General features: G+C 39.7%; 2 protein-coding genes and 1 non-coding gene across 4 annotated transcripts in view; 1 reads left to right on the plus strand and 2 right to left on the minus strand.

Annotated features, from left to right (window-relative positions):
- Positions 1-803: 803 nt before the first annotated feature.
- On the minus strand, positions 804-9,103 carry PCLAF (PCNA clamp associated factor). The gene is made up of 4 exons (XM_075531133.1): positions 8,971-9,103; positions 8,650-8,730; positions 5,559-5,721; positions 804-1,827 (listed from the first exon to the last, which is right to left on the minus strand). Exons 1-4 carry the CDS (start codon positions 9,014-9,016, stop codon positions 1,782-1,784), a joined length of 336 nt encoding a protein of 111 aa, XP_075387248.1. The 5' UTR covers positions 9,017-9,103; the 3' UTR covers positions 804-1,781.
- LOC142426988 (U6 spliceosomal RNA) lies at positions 4,103-4,209 on the minus strand. The gene has a single exon (XR_012779837.1). It is a non-coding gene; the product is annotated as a U6 spliceosomal RNA (small nuclear RNA).
- Positions 9,104-13,298: 4,195 nt separating the features above from the next.
- Positions 13,299-26,138, plus strand: part of TRIP4 (thyroid hormone receptor interactor 4) — a 77,207-nt gene continuing 64,367 nt past the window's right edge. Inside the window, exons 1-5 of one of the 2 annotated variants that reach the window (XM_075530864.1) lie at positions 13,299-13,442; positions 14,743-14,912; positions 15,778-15,911; positions 22,072-22,284; positions 25,650-25,728. In XM_075530864.1, the coding sequence (XP_075386979.1) occupies positions 13,333-13,442; positions 14,743-14,912; positions 15,778-15,911; positions 22,072-22,284; positions 25,650-25,728 (706 nt within the window). In that variant the 5' untranslated portion in view covers positions 13,299-13,332. The remainder of the gene's footprint in view (positions 13,443-14,742; positions 14,913-15,777; positions 15,912-22,071; positions 22,285-25,649; positions 25,729-26,138) is intronic. The other variant, XM_075530865.1, reaches the window with a different exon arrangement.

The raw sequence follows: 26,138 nt of genomic DNA on the forward strand, positions 1-26,138 counted from the left end.
GGAAGAAACACACCAGCCTGTGTGATCATGAGGTGCTGAAGAAATCAGTTATCAAACATCAAAGAACAAAAAATGAAATCATTGTAAATGAGGGGGAGTTCAGAGTGGGAACCCAAAATCCATCTTTAGGAAACTGGACATCCCCTTATAGAAGGGTCGCAGGGAGGAGACAAGCCAGTCAGGGTGCAGGATAGCAAAGATAAAACATACAACTTTCCTCTAGTTCCTAAATACTTCCTTCCTACTCACTATCATGGTCCCAATTCTACCTTACAAATCTGGCTAGACCAGAGGATGTACACTGGCATAGATAGGAACTGGAAACACAGGGAATCCAGGACAGATGATCCCTTCAGGACCAGTGGTGTGCGTGGAGATACCAGGAGGGTGGACGGATGGTGGTGTAGAGATGGGGAATCAATTACAAGGCTCTACATATAACCTCCACCCTAGGGGATGGACAATATAAAAGTGGGTAAAGGGAGACGTCCGACCATATAAGAGATGACAAAATAATAATTTATAAATTATCAAGGGTTCATGAGGGAAGGGGGAGCAGGAGGGAGGGGGGAAATGAGCTGATGCCAGGGGCTTAGGTGGAGAGCAAATGTTTTGAGAATGATGCGGGTAATGAATGTACAAATATGCTTTATACAATTGTTGTATGTATGGATTGGGCTAAGAGTTGCATGACCCCCCAATAAAATGATTTAAAAAAGAAATATCTGATAGGACATGATAAGAAGCACACAAATAGATAGTATAAGAAAATAAGTATTTGTTTATTATAAACAAATTTCGGTATGCGTGTTAAGAAGTTACTTTTAACAACAGGATATCAGTGAACAAAAAGTCTGATAAAAACAGAATAAAAATATTCTGATGAAGAAGCAAACATATCAGCTACTAAGCAATATTACAACCACCTCTTCAATTACACCCTTGGTTATCTTTAAAAATATAATGATGGTTGTGAGGACTTTGGACATACTGCTGGGTTTATGGCATAATTTATCTTTCATGTTTTATTGATTTACTTCCAATTTTTAAAATACAGGCCAAAAGGGTAGTATTTTATGACATTAAACCAAATATATATCAAAGGACAATTCTTCTCTTAAGGTAGCCTGTGGAATCTTTCTTCCTGATCCTATGCTAGTATTTTAAATTTTTGTTGTTGTTGTAAACCTTGACTACCAACTATTTAAATCTTCAGAGCCAAAATGCTCTTAATTTTCTCTAAACAGAAGATACCCATCCAAATTTTTTCAACCTTGCATCTTGGCCCCTTTCTGAGAATGACTACACATTTAGTTTAATTAATACTGAATTATTTTCATGTGCAAAAGTCTAACTGCTTTTTAAAGCCAATAAAAGGATCAACAACTTGGCACCATGTCAATAATTAAAAGCCAATAAAAATGCTCATACAAATATCTAAGCAAATCTCAAATACACCAGACATGTAATTAGAACACCATGCACGGATTTAGCAAGTACAAGAAGCTTAATAATATAAAAATTAAAAAAAAATTTTAAGCTTAATAAAAAGTAAAGGGATGAAACTAAGTACTACATTATATTGAATACGAAGATAAGTAGTCATATGTTAATCTTACAAACTCTCCAATGTCATAACTACTTTATGTTAAATAAATTTAAGCCTAATTTATAAGCGAATTCCTATTCAACAAACCTAATTGGAACACATATTCTTTCTGCAAATGTACACCCTCCGAGTACCCGAGAAACAGGAAACAGGAGCCAGAGTGAGGTAAGTTCTATTCTCTCTCGTCATCTGTGTGATCCGGTTGCACAGGGTGAGTTCTGTGGGAAGAATAGAGTTTCCAAAAGCATCCAAGTAGCATTAGCCAAAGAAACATAATTTAAATTCTTTATGAATAGAAATTAACTGGTCAAGTCTTTTGAAATGAACATTATCCATTCATTGACAGATCTTACCAATTTCAAATACCAATGCAACAAATTTTTACCACTTCCGAATAATATAAATGTATTACTTGATTAGAAAACCCATAAAATTATAATATCGTGGTCATAGGTCAGAAGACAATTTGTACCAAGTGCATTTTGTACTCTACAGTTTTGAGGGAAAATTTCATTTAAGTTATGTCATAGTGTCACACAATATGCATAAACATAACTTGCATAGTATAACCTAGGAAAATAAGGTGCTGATGGGGTTTCTGGGGTTTGCAAAGAAAAATAAACATTTAATACATCCATTGTGTTCAAATTTCTTTAGGAAAATACTGTATATACTCGTGTATAAGCCGAGTTTTTCGGCACATTTTTAATGCAGTTTGTGTGGTACAGTTAGGTGCTTTAGCTGATGTTCGGCTTATACTTGAGTATAAGTGGTAGGTGAACTCTCTCCAGATGAGGAGAAGCCCGTAGTCTAGGCTTATAATCACATTTGATTGCACTGGCATTGTAGTTTCCTACTATTAAGTCACAATTAAACAGGATTGAAACATGGTTTAGAGCTAGTATTGGCTAAACCCACTAGCATTGAGTTGATTCTTATAGGGACCCTATGGACCAAACACAACTGCTCCCATGGGGTTTCCAAGGTTGCAAACCTACGAAAGCTGACTGCCTCATCTGCCCCCCATTGACTGGTGGGTTTAAATTGTCAGCAGACCAAAGCTGAGCTCACCACACCACCACAGCTCTTAATTAGAATGAGAAACAACAAGGAAGACTGCTGCTCTAGAGTCTAGACTATGAAAGGAAACCAGAAGAGACTTCAGATCATAAAAGCAAGTCTATTAAAATAATTCTATCTAAAACTGTACCTACATGTTTGATTACTAATTTTTACTGCAACTTCAAATCATAAGAGTGATGTAGCAACAAGGACTCTTCCTCTCCTTTCTTTCAAGATGGATAGTAGTCACTTAGAAACCATTTACCGATGACCTTATGGAACAGTATTAACTTATTTTTAAACATTGTTTTAGTTAAAAGATCATTTTATTGGGGGCTCTTACAGCTCTTATAACAGCCATACATCAATTTATCAAGCACAATTGTGTATATTTTGCCTTAATTATTTTCTAAACATTTAGGTACATTATGTATACTAAATATTTCTAAACATTTCATATGTATACTCTTTCAGCCATTTCTTTTTCTTTCCTTTTTTTGGTGTACAATGAACTTTAATGCTTTCCTTGGTCATACACCTCACAGGTGGTCTGGCACTTTGGTACAGGAAAGATTTGTTCTAATGCCTTGTGAGCAAGCTTAAGATACAGAAGACATAGAAATTGATGACTCAACATCTCCTACTTTGGCCTGAAGGTTCCCGGCAGCGTGGTTTGGGGCCTGGGCAAAGTGTGAATGTGGGCTGAGTTGTGGTGACAGAGGGAGCTGGTCCTGGCGAATGGGGAACACTGGAGAGCAGCTAGCCCTTTCAGGTTGTGAAGGCACTGCCTTGGGAGCCCAGGTTCGACCAGTCCACCAGCTCACTGCTTTGTAACCACAGCCCCATCTTCCTCTAGCCCCACACAGAGAGTCGTAGTTGCTGGCAGTGGACGCTGAAACCTCCCTGGATAGTCCCTGAGGTGGCTTCTGATAAGTCCATCTCCCCAATCATGTGGCAGACAGGGACTGATTTTTCCACCACAACAATGCACCTGCTCACACAGCCATCTCAGTGCACCACTTTTTGGCAAAAAAAACATGCCTCTCTTGCCCCACACACCTTACTCACCTGACCTCGCTCCTTGTGACTTCTTTTTTCCCCCCAGAATGAAGAGGAACATGAAAGGACAGCAATTTGATGACTTAGAAGAGGTGAAGGAAAAAATGAGGGAGGTGCTGTCAGCCATCCAAACAGATGAGTTTGAAAAATGTTTCCAAGAATAGAATCGCAGAATGGACAAATGTATTAAGTGTAATGGAGAGTACTTTGAAGGTGATAGGTTGTTTTTTAAAAACAAATTGGGGGGGGGAAAGTCAGGTTTTGGGGGGGTACCCCCTAGTATGCCCACCAACACCTCCCCCAAGTACTCTCCTTTTTTTTCTTTAGTACTCTCCTTTTATTTTATTTTTTTTAGTATTCTACTTTTTTTTTTTTAATATAGAACGCTTCACGAATTTGCATGTCATCCTTGTGCAGGGGCCATGCTAATCTTCTCTGTATCGTTCCAATTTTAGTATATGTGCTGCCGAAGCGAGCACACAGTAATCTACTTTTAAAACAAAACATTTACAAGCTGTTTAGAGAACCTAGACATCATTATTTACACATCTAATTATTTTAACACATATAATAGGTTTTTATTGTCTTTCCTCCCACCCTCTGGGATTCTTTAAAAGTGATGATTGAACATGAAGAAGCACTTTTACCCAGAGATAATCATTATTAATATTTGCTCTATTTTGTACACAAGACATATTAATGTCTTTTACACAATGTATCCAAGGTTTTTGCTTAACATTTATCATGTGCATTTTCCTGTCATTAAAACAAGCTTAAGATACAGAAGACATAGAAATTGATGACTCAACATCTCCTACTTTGGCCTGAAGGTTCCCGGCAGGGTGGTTTGGGGCCATCTAGCTAAACAAGCGGCCATCTAGCTCAGAAGCAATGAAGCCCACATGGAAGAAGCACACCAGCCTGTGCGATCACGAGGTGCCAAAGGGATCAGGTATCAGGCATCACAGAACAAAAAATCATATCATTGTGATTGAGGGGGAGTGCAGAGTTGAGACCCAAAGCCCATCTGTAGGTAATTGGACATCCCCTTACAGAAGGGTCGCAGGGTGGAGAAGAGCCAGTCAGGGTGCAGTGTAGCAATGATGGAACATACAACTTTCCTATAGTTCCTAAATGCTTTCTGCCTTACAAATCCGGCTAGACCAGAGGATGTACACTGGTACAGATAGGAACTGGAAACACAGGGAATCCAGGACAGATGATCCATTCAGGACCAGTGGTGAGAGTGGTGATACATAGAGGGAAGGTGGAGGGAAGGTGGAGTAGAAAGGGGGAACCAATTACAAGAATCTACATATAACCCCCTCCCTGGGGGATGGCCAACAGAAAAGTGGGTGAAGGGAGAGGTCGGTCAGTGCAAGATATGACAAAATAATTTATAAATTATCAAGAGTTCATGAGTGAGGGGGGAGGGGAAAAATGAGGAGCTGATGCCAGGGGCTTAAGTGGAAAGCAAATGTTTTGATGAGGGCAATGAATGTACAAATGTGCCTTACACAATTGATGTATGTATGGATTGTGATGAGAGTTTTATTAAAAAAAAATAAAGATAGGAAGTTAGCACTTATAGTATAGCACTTATAATCTGAATGGGAACTGAGTAAATAGAATAAGTAAAATTAATCTTTTACTGATAAGAGATTTGGGGAGTAATTTATAATAAAACATTTCATACAAGTTAAAAAAATCTTTGGTGTGTATTATTTTTTTCAGCTTGGGGAGAAACTTCAAAGTCACTTAACAGTCATTTGTTCTTATTTTTCAAAATATAAATATTTTCTTAGTATTCCAGAAAACAAAACCTTACTTTCTTTTTGACTTTCCCAAGCCACTACATCCTGGTTCTTCAGGACTCCGATTCTCTTTTTCTGAATCTTTAGTGGACAGATTGAAGAATTCTCCAATTCCTTTTTGCCATTTGGGAGTTGGGCGCACACAAACTGGATTCCCCCCTGCATACTTATTTTCAGCTGTAAAACAGAAATAAATATAACTAAATAACTAAGAACACAACTGTAAAACATTTTTTTCATTTTTCCACAAGAAGCTATTTCAATAATTCTAATACTAAGTTTTCATCCAATTTTTTTCTAATGTAAATATGGCACCAAGTACTATAGCGGTGCTCCTAACGTGTGGGTTGCAACCCCTTTGGGTGGGGGGGGTGTCAAACGACCCTTTCACAGGGGTCGCTTGATTCCTCACAGTAGCAAAATTACAGTTATGAAGTAGCAATGAAATAATTTTATGGTTGGGGGTCACTACAACATGAGGCACTGTATTAAAGGGCCGTGGCATTAGGACAGTTGAGAACCACTGTGCTATAGACTATTGCATTTTTAGTTAATAAGGTCATTTGGTTATAGCATATATAAGAGGAAAAACAGCAATGTGAAAGTTTCCACAAAGAATCTGCTTCCCTTTTCACAACTCATAAAGTAAACCTAATTCCTGATTGTTTTTTAAAGTAATATAAAAGGAAAATTCTTGCTCCTTGGGGGGAAAAAAAGGAACACAAAAACCAATAGGGGCAAATCATTGAATCACTAACATATCCATGCTTTAGGAGTCCTGGTGGCCTCGTGGTTGCCCACTGGACTGCGATCCGAAAGGTCAGCAGTTTGGAAGAAAAGTGGGGCTTTCTACTCCTGTGGAGTTACAGTCTAAGAAACTTACAAGGGCAGTTCTTCCCTGTCCTATAGGCTCACTGTGAGTCAGTAATGACTGGAAGTAAGAGAAAGATCTATGCTTTAAAATCTATGCCTGTGTGTTAGCTTGGCTGCTTTAGAGAAACAAATCCACAGAAACTCATGTAGAAGAGAGTTTTATATAAAGGTTAAGTGCACATCAAGAAAACATCCCAACCCAGTGCTGCCCAAGTCCACAAGTCCAACATTAACCCGTATGTCCTACACCTATCCACAAAGTCCTCTATCTCACAAAACACACACTATGACGCTGACTGCAGGAAGAAAGCTGAATCGGTGAATGTGTAAACATCTCAGTGCTGACAGGGGTCTCCACATGGCTGCTCCATCACCCAGGGCTGCATCGCGGTAGGTCTATGTGACTTCTCCTCAGGGATGTCTTGCAGGAAGTGAGCCTTGCCAGCCAAAGCAGGGAACTGGCTAAGGCAGCTGCACCCTGTTCCAACCATCAAAGCAAGAGACCCGAGAACTAGAAAGGTGAGGCTCACCAAGCCATTTATCCCACTGCCCTTCAATTAACCCACATGTGTTTATCGGCCAGGTTGGCACAATAAACTACCTCAGCCTGCAAGTGTTATAGTAAGCTGACAAAAGTTACTTTCATATATACTGTTTGCGGTTATAATGCATGTCCTTTTCAAAATGCATAAATGGCCTTTAAAAAAGTGACCCTTTGGTTCATAGCTTTTCTGAAGGAAATTTAAGCCAGTAATTGCCCCATTAGAGAGTATATGCCAGGATCAGGTAATTCATATTTGAATCCCAATCTTCTGATTTAGTTAGGAGACTGAGTTATGTAATCTGGACTGAAATGTCATCTTTAAAGTGGGACAATATTTCCCATTACAAAGTTATTCACTGAGACTAAAATTAACATGTAAAATGTCTAAAAGGGTTCCTGAGACATATAAAATTAAGTGAAATGCATATTCATGAAGGCCAGCCCTATTCAATTGGTTCTGATGAGTCAACCAGTGGCAGAATGTAGACCTAATAGAATTTAGTCAGATTATTTGCTGTTCTTCGTTACCTTTCAATCAACTCTTATGTGCAGAGCAGAACTGCTCCACAGTGTTTTCAAGGTTGTGACATTCAGGAGGCACATTCTAGGCTTGTGGAATCTGGGTGGGTTCAAATTACCAACCTTTGGCATAGCGGTTGAGCACTTAACCATTCATGCCACACAGTATGAGGTACTCAAGACCATAATTTAATCTTCTTTCAAAATGTTTGATTACTGTTACCATTTACCTAAACTCAAACCAAACTCATAGAAGTGCGCCTGTGAGTTCCAGAGACTGTAACCCTACAGATCACAGAGTAAGTGTAACCACTTCTGCCATCAATGCTCCTTTTTATCTAAGGAAACTGAAATATAGAGTATTTTCTAAGGAAATGTTTAAAATAAGGTGACTTTTGAGTTAACTTAAAAACCAACCAAATTTTAACACAGCTCTAACTGGTCTTGTGGAATCCATCTTCCCTCCTGAAGTTCAATGTTCTGCTGACAGGCCCAAAGTACTAGGCAGCACAGTGTTTCCTGCTCCTCTCCACAAACACGAGGAACAGGCTGCAACTCATTTCCTAGCCTGGTTTTCTGCCCTACTCTCCCCTCCCCAAGGCAGATCAGAAACTGCAATTAGAAAGCACACACTTACACTAGAGCTGAGAAAATTTAAAAAGGAGGGAAAGAAGAGAGCATGGAGTAAAAGAACAAAAGAAGGAAAACATGCAGAAACAAGGGGGGAATGGTTACACAAAGACAATGTAATGGTGAGCACTGGTGACGTTGGGGCTAATGCCTAATCTACTGTGGGGAGGGGCAGGGGAGTTGCGGGGTGGAAGGGAGCTTAAGTAGTGTCGTATACGGAAAACATCATCTGTCGATTGAAGGAAAAAACAAAACATTAAGCTGAAAAAGATGAAATGGTTTGACATTAAACTGAGCTCATTCCCCCCCCCCCCTAACCCTAAGACCTGTGATTCTTTTCCATGAGACCCCACCTCTACTCCAACCAGCCCAAAGGCCAAGCCCCCTCAAAGGGCAAAGAAGAAATTTGGGCGTGAGGGTCCCCAGACATATTTCCAGGGATGGAAGGGGTGGGTTTGGGGGTCCAAAGGACATTGGTATTGGGCTTGATTCGGGGGTGGCTCCTTTTCAGCTAGGAACTTGCACAAGGTGCATTTTACCTTTCCGAGATGAAGACGATGTGATGTTACTGGAAGAGGCAGAGGAGCCCAGCACCTTCCGGGGGGCCCGGGATGCCATCACTGCCAAGAGAGGAAAAGGGGGGCTTTGGGGTACCGAATTTAAGGTATCTTCGCCACAGTACCCATCAGAGCGTCTTGCAGCGGGGAGTTACCGCCACGGGCTGAAGGACCGCAATCTAACTTCAGGAGGTCAGCGCGCACCTGCCAGCTCCCACCGCGCATGCAGCCCGTTCCTCGGGCAGAGCCCCCCGTGTCCCCCCCACCGGCCCCCACCCGCACTATCCCGTTACACTGCCCCACCTTTCCGGTAGGCGCCGGGGGCACTGTCTGCTTTGGTCCGCACCATGCCGCAGCTGCAAAAGGTAAGCGTAGAGAAAAAGCTAAGAGCGCAGGAACCCGCTGACTCCCACTGGACAAGGACACGAAAACGAATTTCCCGCCACCCTTTATATCGGTCCCGTTCCCGCGCGCTCCGTGGGCTCCCCGGAGCCGCCCCTCCCATTGGCTGCAAGCCGCCCACCACCGACCAATCGGGAGTGTCCAGCAGTGCGAGCCCCGGGCTCCCCGCGACGCCGACCCGTCCATCACCTGGCAGCGGCCGGTGATTGGCAGCGGCGGGAGAGGCGGGACCCGCCGCGGCCCTCGGGGCCCGATTTGCGGGTGTGAAGATTCGGGACCCGGGAAAAGAGCCCGCTGAGAAAGCAGACAAAGACAGCGAATTCTGAGAGCCCTTTGAAGTCGTTTCAGGGTTCAGTCCATAAGGCTTGCCTCCGAGAAGAGAAACCTGAAGACGGAATTTTAAAAATAAAATAACGTTAGCATCCTACGCACGAGTGCTGTACACTGCTTTCGCGAAAGCTTTGCTTGGGAGCGAGGGGAAAGAAAACTAAAAAAAAAATCATCATTTATGAGGCTGGTCTGTTATTACGGTGGCGAGAGACTAAAACAAAACTAGATGAATTGTCTGTGCGAACACACATTTAAAGAACCAACGTAATAAAATGTTTTCTCCGGGCCTATAGCCGTTCCGAAGCCGTTTAAAACATATATATCCAAATGCTATCATCCCTGACACAAAATGGGCAGAGCTTTAGAATAGGTGCCCGTAAGTATTTCCTGCCGCTGTGCCTCCTTTCCATTTACTCACACTACAGGAGGGGGATAATGCTCCCTTTCGGCGTGAGCCCAGGCTATCGCGTGAATTCCTAGGCACACGGACCCCATCCAGGGTCTCCGTGGCTTTGTCTCTCGCCCGTGCAGCCACCGGTGTGTTGCAACCGCCTCCCTGATTGTGAGCAGCCCAACGTCCAACAAATATCCAACGTGCGTCTGAGCACCTTGGGGTGTTTTCTGTTAAATTATCATTTGAAAGGTTCCCCTCAAAGTGCAAGTAGAGCCTTGATTCTCTCCAAAAAAGTATGCTTGATCTTTCAGAAAATAGGCTACTGGGTACTTTAACCTGAATCAACAATTAGTTTGTTACAAAAACAGGACCCTTTGACAACAGGTTAAATTAACATTATAATAGTAGGAGAAAGTTTTGAAAGTTACTGTAGTTTTATCTAAACCCTGGAGTCTTCTTTGTATGGCATCTCAATGTCTGCTTCTTCTATGTATGTTGTTATGTAACCCTGGAGTCTTAAGGTTACAGCTAAATTCCTACCGGAAACATCAACAAGCCCCAGGGTGTCCCTTTGTTCTGGATATTCTTGCCCCAGCTCCAAGCACGAGGGTTCTTTAATGGGCTGAATTACTTAACTCGAACTCACTCCTAGGTCTTTGCAAAGACTGAAACTTCAAAGAGTTTACGAGACCTTTCCCCTTAGTCCACTTGCCAAGTAAATTGTTAAAAACCAAAATCACAAATATATTTTTGCAAACAAATTTATTTTGTACATTCTACTATAGCAGTGTGGTTTGTAGTTGTGTTTTTAATATAGAAGACAGTGAAGGATGCATGTGAAAGAAAAAATAATTTACTTTGCAAAAGTGCTTCTCCACAGTTAATGAGAACAAGAGTTGTATAGTGTGAACCTGAAAAGTCTGAAGGTTTAGGGCACTGGAGAGAAGCTATAGTATATAAGAATAAGATGTCTGCCCATGTTATAGCAAATGATATATACTTAAAAATCATTTTATTGGGGGCTTGTACATATAACACTTATCACAATCCATCCATCTATCCATCCATTGTGTCAAGCACATTTGTACATATGTTGCCATCATCGTTTTCAAAGCATTTTCTTTCTACTTGAGCCCTTGGTATCAGCTCCTCATTTTTCTCCCTTCCCTCCCCTTCCTCCCTCCCTCGTGAACCCTGGATAATTTATAAATTATTATTATTTTTTCATGTCTTGCACTGTCTGATGTCTCCCTTTACCTCCTTGTCTGTTGTCCATACCCCTGGGAAGGGGTTATAGTAGGTCATTGTGATCTGTTCCCCCTTGCTCCCCCACCTTCCCCTTACCTTCCTGGTATGGCTACTCTCAATATTGGTTCCAAGGTGTTTATCTGTCCTGGATTCCCTGTTTCCATTTCTTATCTGTACCGATGTACATGCTCTGGTCCTGACAGATTTGTAGGTAGAATTAGGGTCATGATAGTGGGGGCAGGGGGAGGAAGCATTAAGGAACCAGAGGAAAGCTGTATGTTTCATCGGTGCTATACTGCACCCTTACTGGCCTTTTCCCCACAACCTTTCTGTAAGGCGGTGTCCAATTGCTTCCAGATTGGCTTTGGACCTCCACTCTGCACTCCCCACTCTCAGTCACATTATGATTTTTTGCTCTGGGTCTTTGATGCCTGATACCTGCTCCCATTGACACCTCATGATCACACAGGCTGGTGTGTTTCTTCCATGTGGGTTTTGTTGCTTCTCAGCTAGATGGCCTCTTGTTTATCTTCAAGCCTTTAAGACTACAGACATTATATCTTTTGATAGCCAGGCACCATCATCTTTCTTCACCACATTTGCTTATGCACCTGCTTTGTCTTCAGCAACTGTGTTGGGAAGGTGAGCATCTCAGAGTGCCAGATTATTAGAACAAAGTGTTCTTGTGTTGAGGGAGTACTTGAGTTGAGGCCCAATGCCCATCTGCTTCCTAATACTAAACCTCAAAGGATATTTTTAAGCCATGTTAAATGATGTGTTTGCATTAGTCACACAGAAATGTGTTTTAATAAGTGATAATGTACATGGCATTTTAATGAGAGGTCAAAATTATTATCAATGTTTATATTATTCCTAAGAACCTAGTCACTTCATCATAATATATATTATGTGCTAAGTCTTGGAGTACAAAAAGGTCTTTGAAGTTAACAGTTATGTTGTGGGGATTTAACAGATAGGGAACTCAATAAAATGTGGATACATTCTTAGTATGAAATATAGATTTTTATGAAGAAGTAAAATTTTGTACCTATTATTAACATTCATTTAGTATTTTTAAAGAGAAAATCATACACTCCAAATTATTTGCAATGAAAATAATCAAATTCATTTGAATCCATATATTTATTTTATTTTTACTTATGTAAATGAGATGATTAGCATAAAAGGGAACAACATTTAATGCAATGTAATTCATCTAAAAAGCCTAATGGGGCAAAAAAAATTAACCTATGAAGGTAAAGCAAAGGTAGACAATTACGTTTATGTATTAAATGAATCAAAAAACATTGCACTCTACAGAAAAGTTTGGCTAAAATGTCCCCAAAAGTTGTTCCAGTGTGGTAGGAAGTTGCTGATGAATCTTAACTCCGGATCCTAAAAGGGACCAAAGAGGATTAATGTGCAAAGTCTTCTGAGTGAGAGTCAAGTGTTTTTCACCCTTGAGCTTGGCCCTCCTGGAAAAGAGGTTAGACAATTCCCACCTAGGATTAGATTAATCTTTTGGGAAGGTGACTGCCATTTCTGTTGGTGAGATCTATCTGATGCGCATACACATCCAACCCCCAAAAGCTTTCCGGTAGCTGAGTGCTTTAACCATTGCGGCACCAGGGGTCCTCGTATCTGACTACTCGCTGCCATCGAATCAGTTCTAACTTATAATGCACCTCAAATAGGGCAGACAAGACTAGAACTGCCCCTGTGGGTTTCTGAGACTGTACCTGCTTACAGAAATATAAAGTTTTACAATTCTGCAGTGGAGCGCCTGGTGGTTTTGAACTGTTGACCTTGCAGTTAGCAACCCACTAAGGCTCCAGGGATCCTCGCCTACACCTACAGGCGGTAGACATTAATAACAACAACTACTACTAGAACAAATACTTATAGCTCTTTCTTTTGCCAAGTGCTGCTTCAAATGTTAAAATAGATCCAGATCAGTTTAAAAGCTGGCTTTCCAAATCCTTGGGATTTTTTTCCCTCCTAAACTGTAGTTTTACAGGATTTGCTCTGTCTTCTCTGCAGAAGTTCCGATCATGTCATGTCCTACATTTGACGATGCCGACACATTACGCGAGATCAAGCTCTTAATTGAGTGTAAGCAGACGCGGAAGAAGAAGAGGGGTCAGGGATCAGCGTGGGTTGCGGCGCCTGCGCGCGGAACGTTTGAGAGCAAGTCGGCGTTGCACAGGGGACTCGTCCGGCGACACGGGGGACTTGTGCGGCGCAGGACACGGGGCCCCGGCCTGGAGCGCAGCTGCTTCCGGCAGCCAGAGATGGCCGTGGCTGGGGCGGCGTCGCAGCAGCAGCAGCAGCAGCTGGTCCAGTGGTGCACGCAGCAGCTGCGGAGAGCATTCGGCCTGGATGTCAGCGAGGAGATCACGCAGTGAGACCGGTTCGGGCCCCGAGGCTGGCCCTGACAGACAAAGCGAGCAGGGAAACGGGGAGGACTACAAAGTTGATGAGTGTGAAGAATTGTGATAAGGGGCTGCTGTCGGCCTGTAGGCGCCGAATTCCGGCCTCTGGCTTTATCGTTCAGCTTCTAGAATAGATCGTTAGGCTCCACAATCTGTCAACGAGATCCGCGTTTCCTTGGGAAACGCCCCAAACCTTGGCAATTAGACCTGTCAGACTGTGAGGAGCCAGTTTCTGTATTGCTCCCGTGGAGCAAGGGGAGCAACCTGATGATCTTTCCAGAAATACATTTTAATTTAGCCTCTGAGTTGTGTAATGTAGGGATTTAAATGGAGGCGCTCACGATAAAGTGCAAATAACTCCTGAGTCAGAGCCCCAGGTTCTATTTTCTGTTGTGACTTCCCATTTTTGTAACCTTGGAGAACTTAAACGCCCCCTGTCTACCTTAGATTCCTCTTCAATAAAATGAATAACTAAGTTTATCATTAGGCCATTGATTCTAATGAAATGGAAACGATGATGGACAGGATTTATTATCTGCTTTCACTTGATTTGTTTAACAAATATTTGTCCTTGGCCAATACCGTGGTAATAAAGACGATCAATGTATAATTGGGTTGCTTCCTTGATGAGTCCTGAGGTGGGGGGAATGTGGTAGCAGGGAATAAAGGTCACTCTCTGAGACTCGGGGAACACAGCGTTTCGCAAAGGAATGGCTTTTTCCTTGTGCACTCCAGGTGCGGTGCACAGTGTTCAGGCAGGGGAAAAACCTTGGGACTTATTTGAGCAACTAAAAGTTGTTTATGGACACAAACCTTATAATTTTAAAAACAATAGAAGCGGTGATTTGGTCATGTTATTGTGTCTATTAATGTCCTTAAAATGTTTTAGAAATTTTAAATTTTCTAATAGAGCATTTGGTAACTAATATTTTATGAGAAAATATAATGAATATAAAAATATAATTATAGGAAATATCCCTGTTAGTGACAGCCCTATTAGTCTATCTTTACAATAATGATGTGATTCTAGAAATAGAAAAATAGTAAATGGCTAAATATATATATGAAAGTTACAATAAGTACTACTTGAGGTCATGATCATGGTCTAATTAAATCTCTATCCTTAACTTTTAGCATAGTACTCAAACTGATTGATAGTAACACTCTAATGGGTTACTTACTGGTTTGTATGACTTTAGTCTCTGATATGATTATTAAAAAATATATAAGATAGCCTTGTTTCAGTCGCTTATATCTTTTTCTCCTGAGGTATGTTTTGTCAATTGAAACTGCTGAAGAGATGCGAGAGTATGTTACTGATCTCCTCCAGGGAAATGAGGGCAAAAAAGGTCAATTCATAGAGGAACTTATAATTAAATGGCAAAATAATGGCCAAGAGTCAGTTTCTGACCCTTTGCTACCGTGCTTCAAAAAAGATGGTACGTAAGGATTGAAATATTCGTTCTTTCAGCACTCAGTGTGTAAGACCTGGTATTTTCTGTTACCCTACATTTTTCAAAGCTAGGTAGTTCAGTTCTATACAATCTGTAATAACTGTTGTTGTAGTTAGACTTTGTCAGTTTAGAAATATTTCCAGACAAAATGTGGCTTCAGAATAATTTGAAGATTTTATGTGTAGATTTAAGAAACATTTTTCAGGTCTGTTTGTACCTGGATGAAAGTAAAATGTTGACTAATAACTGAATAGTATTTAGAAGGTAAATAGTTTAAGAACACAAAGAAATAAGCACTAAACTAAGAATCTCATATCTAACTGTGGCTTGTTATGTACTCTACAACATCAGATTTTAATTCAGTTTTTTAATCCTAACATTATTTTTTAATCTTTTAATACTCTTGGTAATGATGACTTAAATGTAATTCTGATTTGAAAAAATTTTAAATCTGGTTTGAGAAAGATAATTAATTTGAAAGTTTGTCTGCCCTGATATATTGGCTCAAAATATTAGGCATTGTCTTCTCTATTAGCTACTAGAAGTTTGCCAATGAACTCTGCTATTTGCAGTCTGTCTCTGCGTATGTCTACATACATATACATATAGAGATAGAAAGCTAGAAGACCATGTGCACAATAGCAAGTGAGCAAGCCCTGGTGGCATTTTGGTAAATGTTAGACTGCTAACTGCAAGGTAAGAAGTTCAAACTCACCAGCTGCTCTGTGGGAGCAAGATGAGGGAAAATGCTCCTGGAAAGATAATGGTGGTTGCAGAATTCACTCAGTGGCCTTGGATTTTGTTTTGGTTGTGTGTGTGTACTTTTATATCTATTCATTTTTCTTCAAAGAAAATTTAGATATGCAAAAATCAGGAGACCAGATAAAGAGAACTAGACGGAAAGGGAGAAACCGGCAGGAAATCCCTACGTTTGCTGAACCTGACACAACCATCGAGGTCAAAACACCTTTCGATTTGGCCAAGGTGAGTGCTTATAAAATGATGTCTTTTTTCTGCCTAGTACAGTATAGGATGTGACTAATGCATTTCAGAGAGCAAAATGTACAAAAGGCCTAGAATGGCATTTTTTCAACAAATACTTGAGGAAAAATGTTAATTATGACGTAATGCTTCCTGTGTACTAGATTTCTTTTGGCGGTCTGATTAGTCAGTATTATAAGGACATCTTTGCTGAGAGATGAGATTGAAATATCTCTGTATATTATGTAAGATCTCTAGTGGGGCAGAGTTAAAGGCGCTCGAATGTTAACCCCTAAATAGTCAGCAGTCAAATTTGCGAACTGTTCTGAGGGAGAAAGATAGGTAGTCCACCTTGATAGAGATTTAGAGCCTTGGAAATCCTAGGGGCCATGTGTCATAGCCTTTATTGAGCCAAATTGAGGCAGTAGGTTTTGTGTTTTGGTTTTATATAGAATGGAAAATATTTAAAGAAGAGCACCAGCACTTCAGTTGCGGCATTTGCTGTTTATTTTAAAAAACAAAACAAAACACAGTTCTAGCTGTTGTTAAAGAGTATTCCTATTTTGAACTGGGCTTCACCACCATCATTACCTTAATTTACCTTATAGAACTTTTTCAGATTCTTTATTTTTATTCTTAATATAGCCCTGTGGGGTCAACAGAAATATTTATAATTATGACAATTTGACAGCCTAAATTGCTAAAATGAAGTGACTAGTTAATTAAGCTAAAATGGAAATGCACTAAGATGCAGCTATTGATCTCTTCCCATTTGGAGCAAAAAAGAGTGAAGGAAATGAATGAATCAGGGAAACAATTAATCCAAAGGACTAATGGACCATGTGTACCTCAACCTACACAACCCAGAGACCAGAAGAATGAGCTTGTGCCCGGTCCTACTGCTGGTGTCTTTGAAAGGGATCACAAGGTCTGCAGCTCAAACACACGCTACTCCCCAGAAGAAAGAGGAAACTAGCTACTGCCCTGAAGATTTATAGTCTTGGAAACCCTATGTAGGTCTGGATGCGTCAGAACTGACTCGATGGCAGTGAATTATTTTGATAAATTAATTCACTCTATTTTGCCCTAATCTGTTTAGTCAACACACACATTTATGAATCTATACTAAAGCAGAATACATTGACTATGCAATATTCTTATCACTACCATTTAGCTTTTTAATACTGTAGATGCCAATTTTAGTTTGTCAAAGTGTTTTACTGTATATGCTAATGGACCTTAATGAATAATAAATTGCCTTGATGATTGTTATTAAGTAGATTTAATAAGGTATAATAAAAGCTCTGATTCACTCTTGCATTCCCAGACGTGGATGGGTAAAAATCTTCAAATTAATAATGATTTAATTTCATGTCTCTTGGTATTTTAATTCTACATACATGTCAGCAACCTGTTTCTGGTACTATATTTTATCTTTGCCTGTTTTTGCACTCATTAAAAGCAAGCTCCAGAACCCAAACAAAGGCTGAACATGATTGTGGAACAAGAGGAAAGTAAAATGGAAATAGGGAAAATAACTGGGAGACAAAGGACATTTATAGAGGTCTAAATACAGGCATATATATGTAAACACATTTATATATAATGATAGGGGAATAGATCTATGTACATATATTTATTTATAATATATGCGGCAGCAGATGGACATTGGGCCTCCACTCAAGTATTCCCTCAATGCAAGAACACTTTGTTCTACTAACTTGGCATTCCATGATGCTCACCTTCCCTGACACAATGGCTAAAAACAAAATGGGTGCATAAGCAAATAGTGGTGAAGAAAGCTGATGGTGCCCGGCTATCAAAAGATATAGTGTCTTAAAGGCTTGAGGATAAGCAAGCAGCCATCTAGCTGGAAGCAACAAAGCCCACATGGAAAGAAGCACACCAACCTGTGTGATCCTGAGGTGCCGATGGAATCAGGTATTAAAGACCCAAACAAAACAAAACAAAAATTCATATTGTTGTGAATGAGGGGGAGGGCAGAGTGGAGACCCAAATCCAAAATCAATTGAACATCCCCTGTTAAAAGAGCTACAAGCAAGAGACAAGCCAGTCAGGGAGCAGTATAGCAGCACTGACGAAACTCACAACTTGCCTCTAGTTCTTTAATGCTCTCCCCCAGCCCCTGCTCACTATCATAACCCCAATTCTACCTTACAAATCTGAGTAGGGGGGTGGGGTGGGAAACCGATCACATTGATTGATGTATGGCCCCCTCCCAGGCAGGAGGACTGACAACAGAAAAGTGGGTGAAAGGAGATAGTGGTCGGTGTAAGATGAAAAAAATAAATATTTGATAAAGTATCAAGGGTTCATGGGGGTGGGGGAGGGAGGGGAAAAATGAGGAACTGATACCAAGGGCTTAAGTAGAAAGAAAGTATTTTGAAAATGATGATGGAGTGTGAGTGGGGGGAGGGCGGGAGAGGGGAGGCTGCGGTGGGGTGAAAATAAAATTTAAAAAAAAGAAAGAAAATGATGATGGCAACATATGTACAAATGTGTTTGACACAAGGTATGTATGGATTGTGATAAGAGCTGTACCAACCCCCAATAAAATGATTTTATATATATAGCAAGCTTGGGGAAAAGTTTGAAGATGTGTTTTATGCCCTACAACTATTTATGGTTGCATTTTTCAAAACTTTTTATTGTGATTTGAGTAAAATTTTACAGAGCAAATTGGTTCTCTAATGAACAATTCCTTGACATTTTGCTTTGTGTAACTGACTGCAAACTCCACAAAGTAATATCCCTTTTCCCACTTCCTTCCTGTGTTTCCTATTTCCATTTGTCTTTCTTTCCTGTCCTTTCCTGCTTCTGAGCCGTCCTTGGGCACATGATCTCAAGTGACCGATTGTTTTGATCTCGTGGCCAGCTGGTTGTTTTAAAGAGCGTATATCTCCCTGGTGCTAGTGTTTACCCTATAGGTCGGTCCATTTTTTTTTAATGTAGGCTTGGAGTGTTGTTTTGTTTTACAGAAATTTTCTTTTTTTTAATCATTTTATTAGGGGCTCACACTACTCTTATCATAATCCATACATATATCAATTGTCTAAAGCACATCTGTACATTTGTTGCCCTCATCATTCTCAGAACATTTGCTCCCCACTAAAGCCCTTGGCATCAGCTCTTCATTTTTCCCCTCCCTCCCCACTCCCCCAGTCTATTTCTTTTTTTTAACATTTTATTAGGGGCTCATACAACTCTTATCACAATCCATGCATATACATACATCAATTGTATAAAGCACATCCGTACATTCTTTGCCCTAATCACTCTCAAAGCATTTGCTCTCCTCTTAAGTCCTCCGCATCAGGTCCTCTCTTTTTTTTCCCCTCCCTCCCCCTCCCCCACCCCAGTCTATTTTTTAACCGTTTTATTAACACTTCATTCATTTCATACAATTCAGTAATTCAATCATATCAATAGATATTGATAAAAATATTGATTGAAAAAAGGAGTTGTAGAAATTGTCATCATACTCAATTCTAGAACATTTTCTTCTTCCTTGTAGTCATTGTTATTCATGTAACTGTTTTTTTCTAATTGTGACAAGAATATACCTGACAGAACATTATCCAATTCCACAGTCTACTTGTATAATTCAATGTTGTTGATTATATTATTCATATTCTACAACTATTATTGTTATCTTTTGCCAAATTAACCAATCTACTTTGGGACCGAAGGTTGAGCTGTTGGATTATGGTTGTATCAAACCTGTAAGTAAATCTTATCTTCCACAGGCAATTCATGTAGTTAGTCAGAAACTTTTCTTGGTTTCTGCTCTGTGCCAAACTCTGATGTAGGCATTGGAGATAAATCAATAACAAGGCAAATTAGACTTTATTGTTTCCCTAGAGTTTACATTTTGTTGAAAAGACAGAGCAAATAAAGAAATTTAAAAGAAACAAAAAGAGGTGTTTATAGACTATGCAAAGCGCCACAGGTTTTAAAAGGGGTGCTGTGATGGCAGTAATTAGTAAGATGGGAGCGAGTTCAGATGGGGTATTCAGATAAAATTATAGCTAAGACCTCTTAATACTGAGTGAGGCTTGGGACTAGGAGCACTAGGAAGTAGCATTTATTAGTTCTAATAAATGCCAGGGGTAGGATAGGGGACTTTCTAGCAGGTATCCGAGGGCCCGTGCGGCTGTAGCATGGTAAACAAGAAAGAAAGATATGAAAAGCAGGTGACACAGTACTGAAAAGCCAGATGTAGGGTTTTGTAGGCCATGAAAAGTTATTTGGATTTTATTTAATCACAACAGGAAGCCATTGAGTGGTTTCCTGTTTTAGGATGATATGCTGTCAAAGTCTTGTTTGCTTCTTCTGTCTTCCAATAAATACTTATTGCCACTTACTTGCAAGAAAACTCGTCAAAACCAAAATTCCTCAACTATGTTACTTTAATCCAACCAGGTACTTTAATGGAGGTCAAAATCTTGGGTGTAGAGATTTTAAATTTTCTCACCACCATTCCTGAGTACTAAAGATATTGAAAATTTTTTTGAAGGCAATCTGCTATATTGGATAAAATCTTTAGCTCTTGTCTTAGATTTTCATTCTTAATTAAGTTGGCTTCTTATTTATTTTGGTATTTTCTAGCAACAGTATTCCTCTTTTCCGACGTTGGACCTTTGGACAAATCCTGTTTCCTTTCTTGTAGTAACTACCCCGTCTATTAGAACTGTTAAGGAGAATTTTTTTCTCTGAAACTTAAGTCTCCAGAAACAATGGAATAACTTTCACTTTCGAGGAAAAGTAATGGAAAAGACTACAACATGGTTTTGAAGTGGCAGACACTGATAAACATGACTCTTTTTGTTTTATAAACTTTTATAGCATATGTGCAAAAGTGAACAAGTGAATTTGTACAAATGAGCCATACCTGTGTATCACTTATAACCCCATAATCCTTATACATCTGAAAACAATTACAACTCTCCCAAAGGAAAACACTTCCTTGATGTCCAGCACCGTACTTTCATGTTTCCCAAGTAAGTGGGAGTCTGTAATATGTACTCTTTTGTTTCCAACGTCTCTCAGTTACCATTGTGTTCTGAGATTTGTCATATTGTTTTGGGTGACTATACTTTTTTTTTAATCAATAAAAATTTTATAGGTCAAATAGAACACTTTCTGAAAGCATTTTTCCATGTTGGATTTTAGGCGTAAGTCTTCATTCACTTTATTAAGCTTTCAGGATTTTTTAATCATTTTATTGGGGACTCGTACAACTCTTATCACAGTCCACACATACACATTTGTACATTTGTTGCCCTCATCATTCTCAAAACATTTGCTTTCTACTTGAGCCCTTGGCATCAGCTCCTCACCTTTTCCCCTCCAGGTGACTATACTTTTTCATTCTCATTGCTACATTAGCATCTAGTGAATGCATCACATTTTATCCACTCTGCTGTCAATTACTGGGCAACAGGCTACACACATGTTCTGCTTTAGAACATAAGTGTTTGCACTCCTACCAGCATTGTAATTCCAGTACCTCTGTATCCTCACCAATGCTTTATATCTTCTGCTAGTTTCAATTTAGCCATTCTGGTTAGCATGTAATGGTAGCGTATCACACTGTGGTTGTAGTTTGCGTTTTCCCAAGGAAATTCAACATTTTTCATTTGTCTCTTGGTCATTGGGATATACATTTTATGAAGTGCCTCTTTAGATCTTTCATCCATTGTGTTATTTGTCTTTTTTTACTGATTTTTTGGGTCAATTAAAATTTTTTTCTTACCTTATTGATTGTCCATATTTCCAAATCCATGAATATTACCTGGTTTTTGATACAGCCTTGTTTCTTATGATCTCCAATCTAGCTGTTCTTAAAAATGTCACAAATACAACCTTAGCTGCAACAGTTACTTTCTACCAGCCATTGTAGGGAACGGACTGCTACCAGCACAAAAAGGTAAGGTCATTCATGACTAAACAGTTTTTGATGATTATGAACTCTGCTCAGTACCTTTGAATCTAACTAACTTGTATTCCTTCCACTCCTTTCCTCCTTTCGTAGCTCCTAGGAAGTGTATAAATTATTGGACAGAGGTAGAGGTTGTCCTCCCTTGATTATTTTCATTGTCCTTAATTGTTTGATGCTAATTCTGGTGTCTTGGTACATTAGGCACAAGAGAATTCTAACTCCGTCAAGAAGAAGACGAAATTTGTCAACTTATACACCAAAGAAGGACAGGACAGGCTTGCAGTCCTGCTCCCTGGCCGCCACCCTTGTGATTGTCTGGGCCAGAAGCACAAGCTCATCAATAACTGTCTGATCTGTGGGCGGATTGTCTGTGAACAAGAGGGCTCTGGCCCCTGCTTATTTTGTGGCTCTCTGGTAAATTGTTTCTTTTCTACTTTATTGTGCTTTGTGTTAATGTAGCAAGTCCTGACAGTGCAGTGGGTTAAAGCACTTGAAACCCATCAATCTCTCTGTGGGAGAAAGAGGTGGCACTTCACTTCCATAAAGATGTAACTTTGAAAAAGAATGTGACTTTGTCATTAGTGAGGCCCACCTTATAATCGTCACCATTCAAGTTGAAACAGCAGCATGTACCCAAGGAAAACATCACAGAAATATCAGGAAAGAAGGAGAAAGGAAACCAGAGAACACAGAAAGGAAGTGGGATAAGTGATAGTACATTTCCAGAATTTCAATGACATGAAACAAAATAATTATGAATTTTTAATGGAAAGCTGATCTGCCTATGTAAACCTTCATCCAATTCACAATTTAAAAAACTTTAAAAGCAGCAACAACAAAAATACCCCAGCATTACTCTGAGAAACCTTATGGTACAGTTCTACTCTGTTCAATAGGGTTGCTATTATCAGATTTGAATCAACAACAGTGGATTTGGTTTCTGATGATTTTTTGGTGCTAAATATAGGGCCGTTCAGGACACTAATAATTTATCTTTTTCTTAGTAAAATTTTTCCTGAGATATCCAGTGACACCAGCAGGATTTGATTAGTCCAGTGGTTAACCTGGGGTTGCCTAAGACCATTGGGATAAAAAAAAAAAAAGACCATTGGAAAACAAATATTTTCGATGGTCTTAGGACCAAGACACAGCTCCTCTGTCTGCCTCCAGGCAGGTCCCCCTACATGCGAGTACTTGGCATGAAGCCTGAAACCTATGCTGCACCATTACTTCTAGACAAAATTTCATTTATTTGTAATTAGAAATAAATATTTCACAATATATAATTACATAGTGTTTTGTGATGAATCACTATGCTTTAGTTATGTTCAATTTGTAACAATGAAAATACATCCTGTATATACATATTTACATTACGATTCCTAACCATAGTAAAATAACAGTGTGAAGTAGCAACAAAAATAATTTTATGGTTGGGGGTGGTCACCACCACACGAGGAACTGTATGAAAGGGTTGCGGCGTTAGGAAGGTTACGAACCACTGGACTAACCAAAACCCAAGGTTATATCTTAGTATTTGAGGCTGCAAGTTGAAAGTTTTGAGAAAGTACGTTGTTCAGAGATCCATTTTTATTTTTTGGACATCCAATTCTTGTATTAGATGAACTTCAAGAGACTTTCATGCTGTAAATGTTAAAACATGTTCTCAAAGTCTGAAGATGAGGTTGCTGTTACTAGGGAAACAGAACCACTGTGACATAATTCTCAGTTCCTCATAGCTTGGTTCTCCCTCTCATAGCTCTGCACCATTTAAGAGAATAATTTCAAGATTTTAGCACTAAATGACTCACCAAAACCCTAATGAATCTATAGCATTTGGCATTAGTGAAAGTATGGAATTTATATTGCTTTATTTTCCTTTCCTTGATGAGGCCCTTGATTTCTCTGACATACTCCGAGAATAAGCTGGTAGACCATGGATAACCTAAAATGCATGGTGTATACCAATATGGATTTTCATGAAATGACAGCAAACCTCCCTCATCTGGGGTTTTTGCTAGAGAAGAATTCCACAGCATTTGTGCTCTGTGCCATTTGAGGCACCTGTGTTCTGTTGGTCCTTTGGACCCTTCAGTTTTTGAAACAGAGTAATGCAACACAGAAAGTCTGACATTTTTATAAGCTCCCTCATATACTTGCACTGACTTCATGATACAACTTTTTCTTTTCTTAATATGTTCTTTATTTTACAAGTAGGTAATGTTCCAAGGCAAAGAACCAAACTCTATGGAGGAGCGAGTCATGAGGTGTCGATAGGGTCAGGTAACAGCCATCAGAAGACCCACAACAAACAAACAAACACACTGTTGACAACGAGGGAGGTCGGAGCAGAGACCCAAACCCATCTGTAGACAATGGGACATCCCCTCACGGAAGGGTCACGAGGAAGGGGGAAGTCAACCGGGGTGCAGTATTAGCACCTATGAAACACAATATTCCTCTGGTTCCTTGAGGCTTCCTCACACCCCCTTATCATGACCCAAGTCCTGCCTTTCAGTTCTGGCTAGACCAGAGCATGTGCACTGGTACAAATAAATGCTCATGACACATGGAATCCATCAGATAAACCCCTCAGGAACAGAAATGGGAGTAGTGATACCAGGAGGGTAGGTAGGGAAAGAAGTGTAGGAAGGGGGAACCTATTGGCAATGATCAAAACATAACCCCGCCCCATACCCAGGGAGAGGAACAACAGAAACCGCGAGGGAAGGGAGGCAGAGGTCGGTGTAAGCTTTGAAAGTAATAATAATTTATAATTTATCAAGGGATCAGGGTAGGAGGGGGAGGGAGGGAAAGAAAGACATGCTGATACCAAGGGCTCAAGTAGAAAGGAAATGTTTAGAAAACAATGATGGCAACATAGGTACAAAAATGATTGCTACAATTGATGTATAGGTTATTTTTTTATGTATAGGTTATAAGAGCTGTAAGAGCCCCCTATAAAATGATCTTTAAGATGATAATAATAATAAAAAGAGCTAGACTAGTTCTCACTAATTGGTACTGTACTGTGCTTTGTTTTCTGGTTCCTTCTAATAAAGCATCTGCTTATAATTTTTCTTATGAGATTCAGCCTTCAAGATTAGAAAGAAGGCTTTATTTGTTTTAAATCTTATGGGGTTTTTTCTTTAATATTTTCAATGGCAGCAATTCTTTGTCCTTTGAGAGTACCTTAGAATGTATTTGTTTTTTTAACCACCACGTCATTCAGGGACATTTGACAGTGAAATCAGTTTTATTTATGGCTCATAAAAGAAGAGAAAATTAGGAGAACCGATCTTGGGGATCTATGTGTAATCTCCTCTCTGGGGATGGACAATGGGAAGGTGGGTGAGGGGAGACGCCAGGCAGGGTAAGATAAGATAAAATAATAATTTATAAACTCTTAAGGGTTCATGGGGGAGGAGGGAGTGGGGAGGGAGGGGAAGAGGAAAAAAAAGGAAAATGAGCTGATTCCAGGAACCCAAGTGGAAGGCGAATTTTGAGAATGACGAGGGCAACGAATGTATAAGGGTGCTTTACTCAATTGATATATGTATGGATTGTGATGAGTTGTGTGAGCCCCAATAAAGTGATTTATTAAATTAAAAAAAGAGAGAGAAAATTAGAGACCTAGGGCAAAACTCACTCGCATGCATGTATTCTGGTATGTTTGTCCAGTCTCGGTTTTTATTGTAATATCTATTGTGTAATTTTAGAATACTAAGCAAACAATGCAACTTTTTGGATCCTAAGTTTTTACTCTTATTATTCATTAGGTATGTACTCGAGAAGAACAGGATATCTTACAACGTGACTCAAACAAGAGCCAGAAACTGCTGAAGAAGCTCATGTCAGGTAGGCTGCATTTTCCTGATTGGATTCACAGTGTTACGTACAATTTATTTTTTCTATAATTATTTTTCTGGACTATACCCTGGTATGTAAGATGTATAGTTCATTTACTCACTTATTCTACAAGCATGTAAAAAAATATATTATTAAAACCATTTCCCAGGGACAAGGGAACAAGTGATCCAAAATCAGTGGCGAGGAGGGTGTAAGAGGCCTGGTAGGACTTGATCAAGGGTAATGTAACCTAGAGGAATTACTGAAACCCAATGAAGGCTGAGCATGATAGTAGGACAAAAGGAAAGTAAATGGAAATAGAGGAAAGAAATAGAAGGGAAAGGGCATTTATAGAGGTCTAAATAAAGGCATGTACATATGTAAATATATTTATATATGATGCTGGGGAAATAGATCTC

This window comes from Tenrec ecaudatus, chromosome 14, assembly GCF_050624435.1.
Source record: "Tenrec ecaudatus isolate mTenEca1 chromosome 14, mTenEca1.hap1, whole genome shotgun sequence".
NCBI lineage: Eukaryota > Metazoa > Chordata > Mammalia > Afrosoricida > Tenrecidae > Tenrec > Tenrec ecaudatus.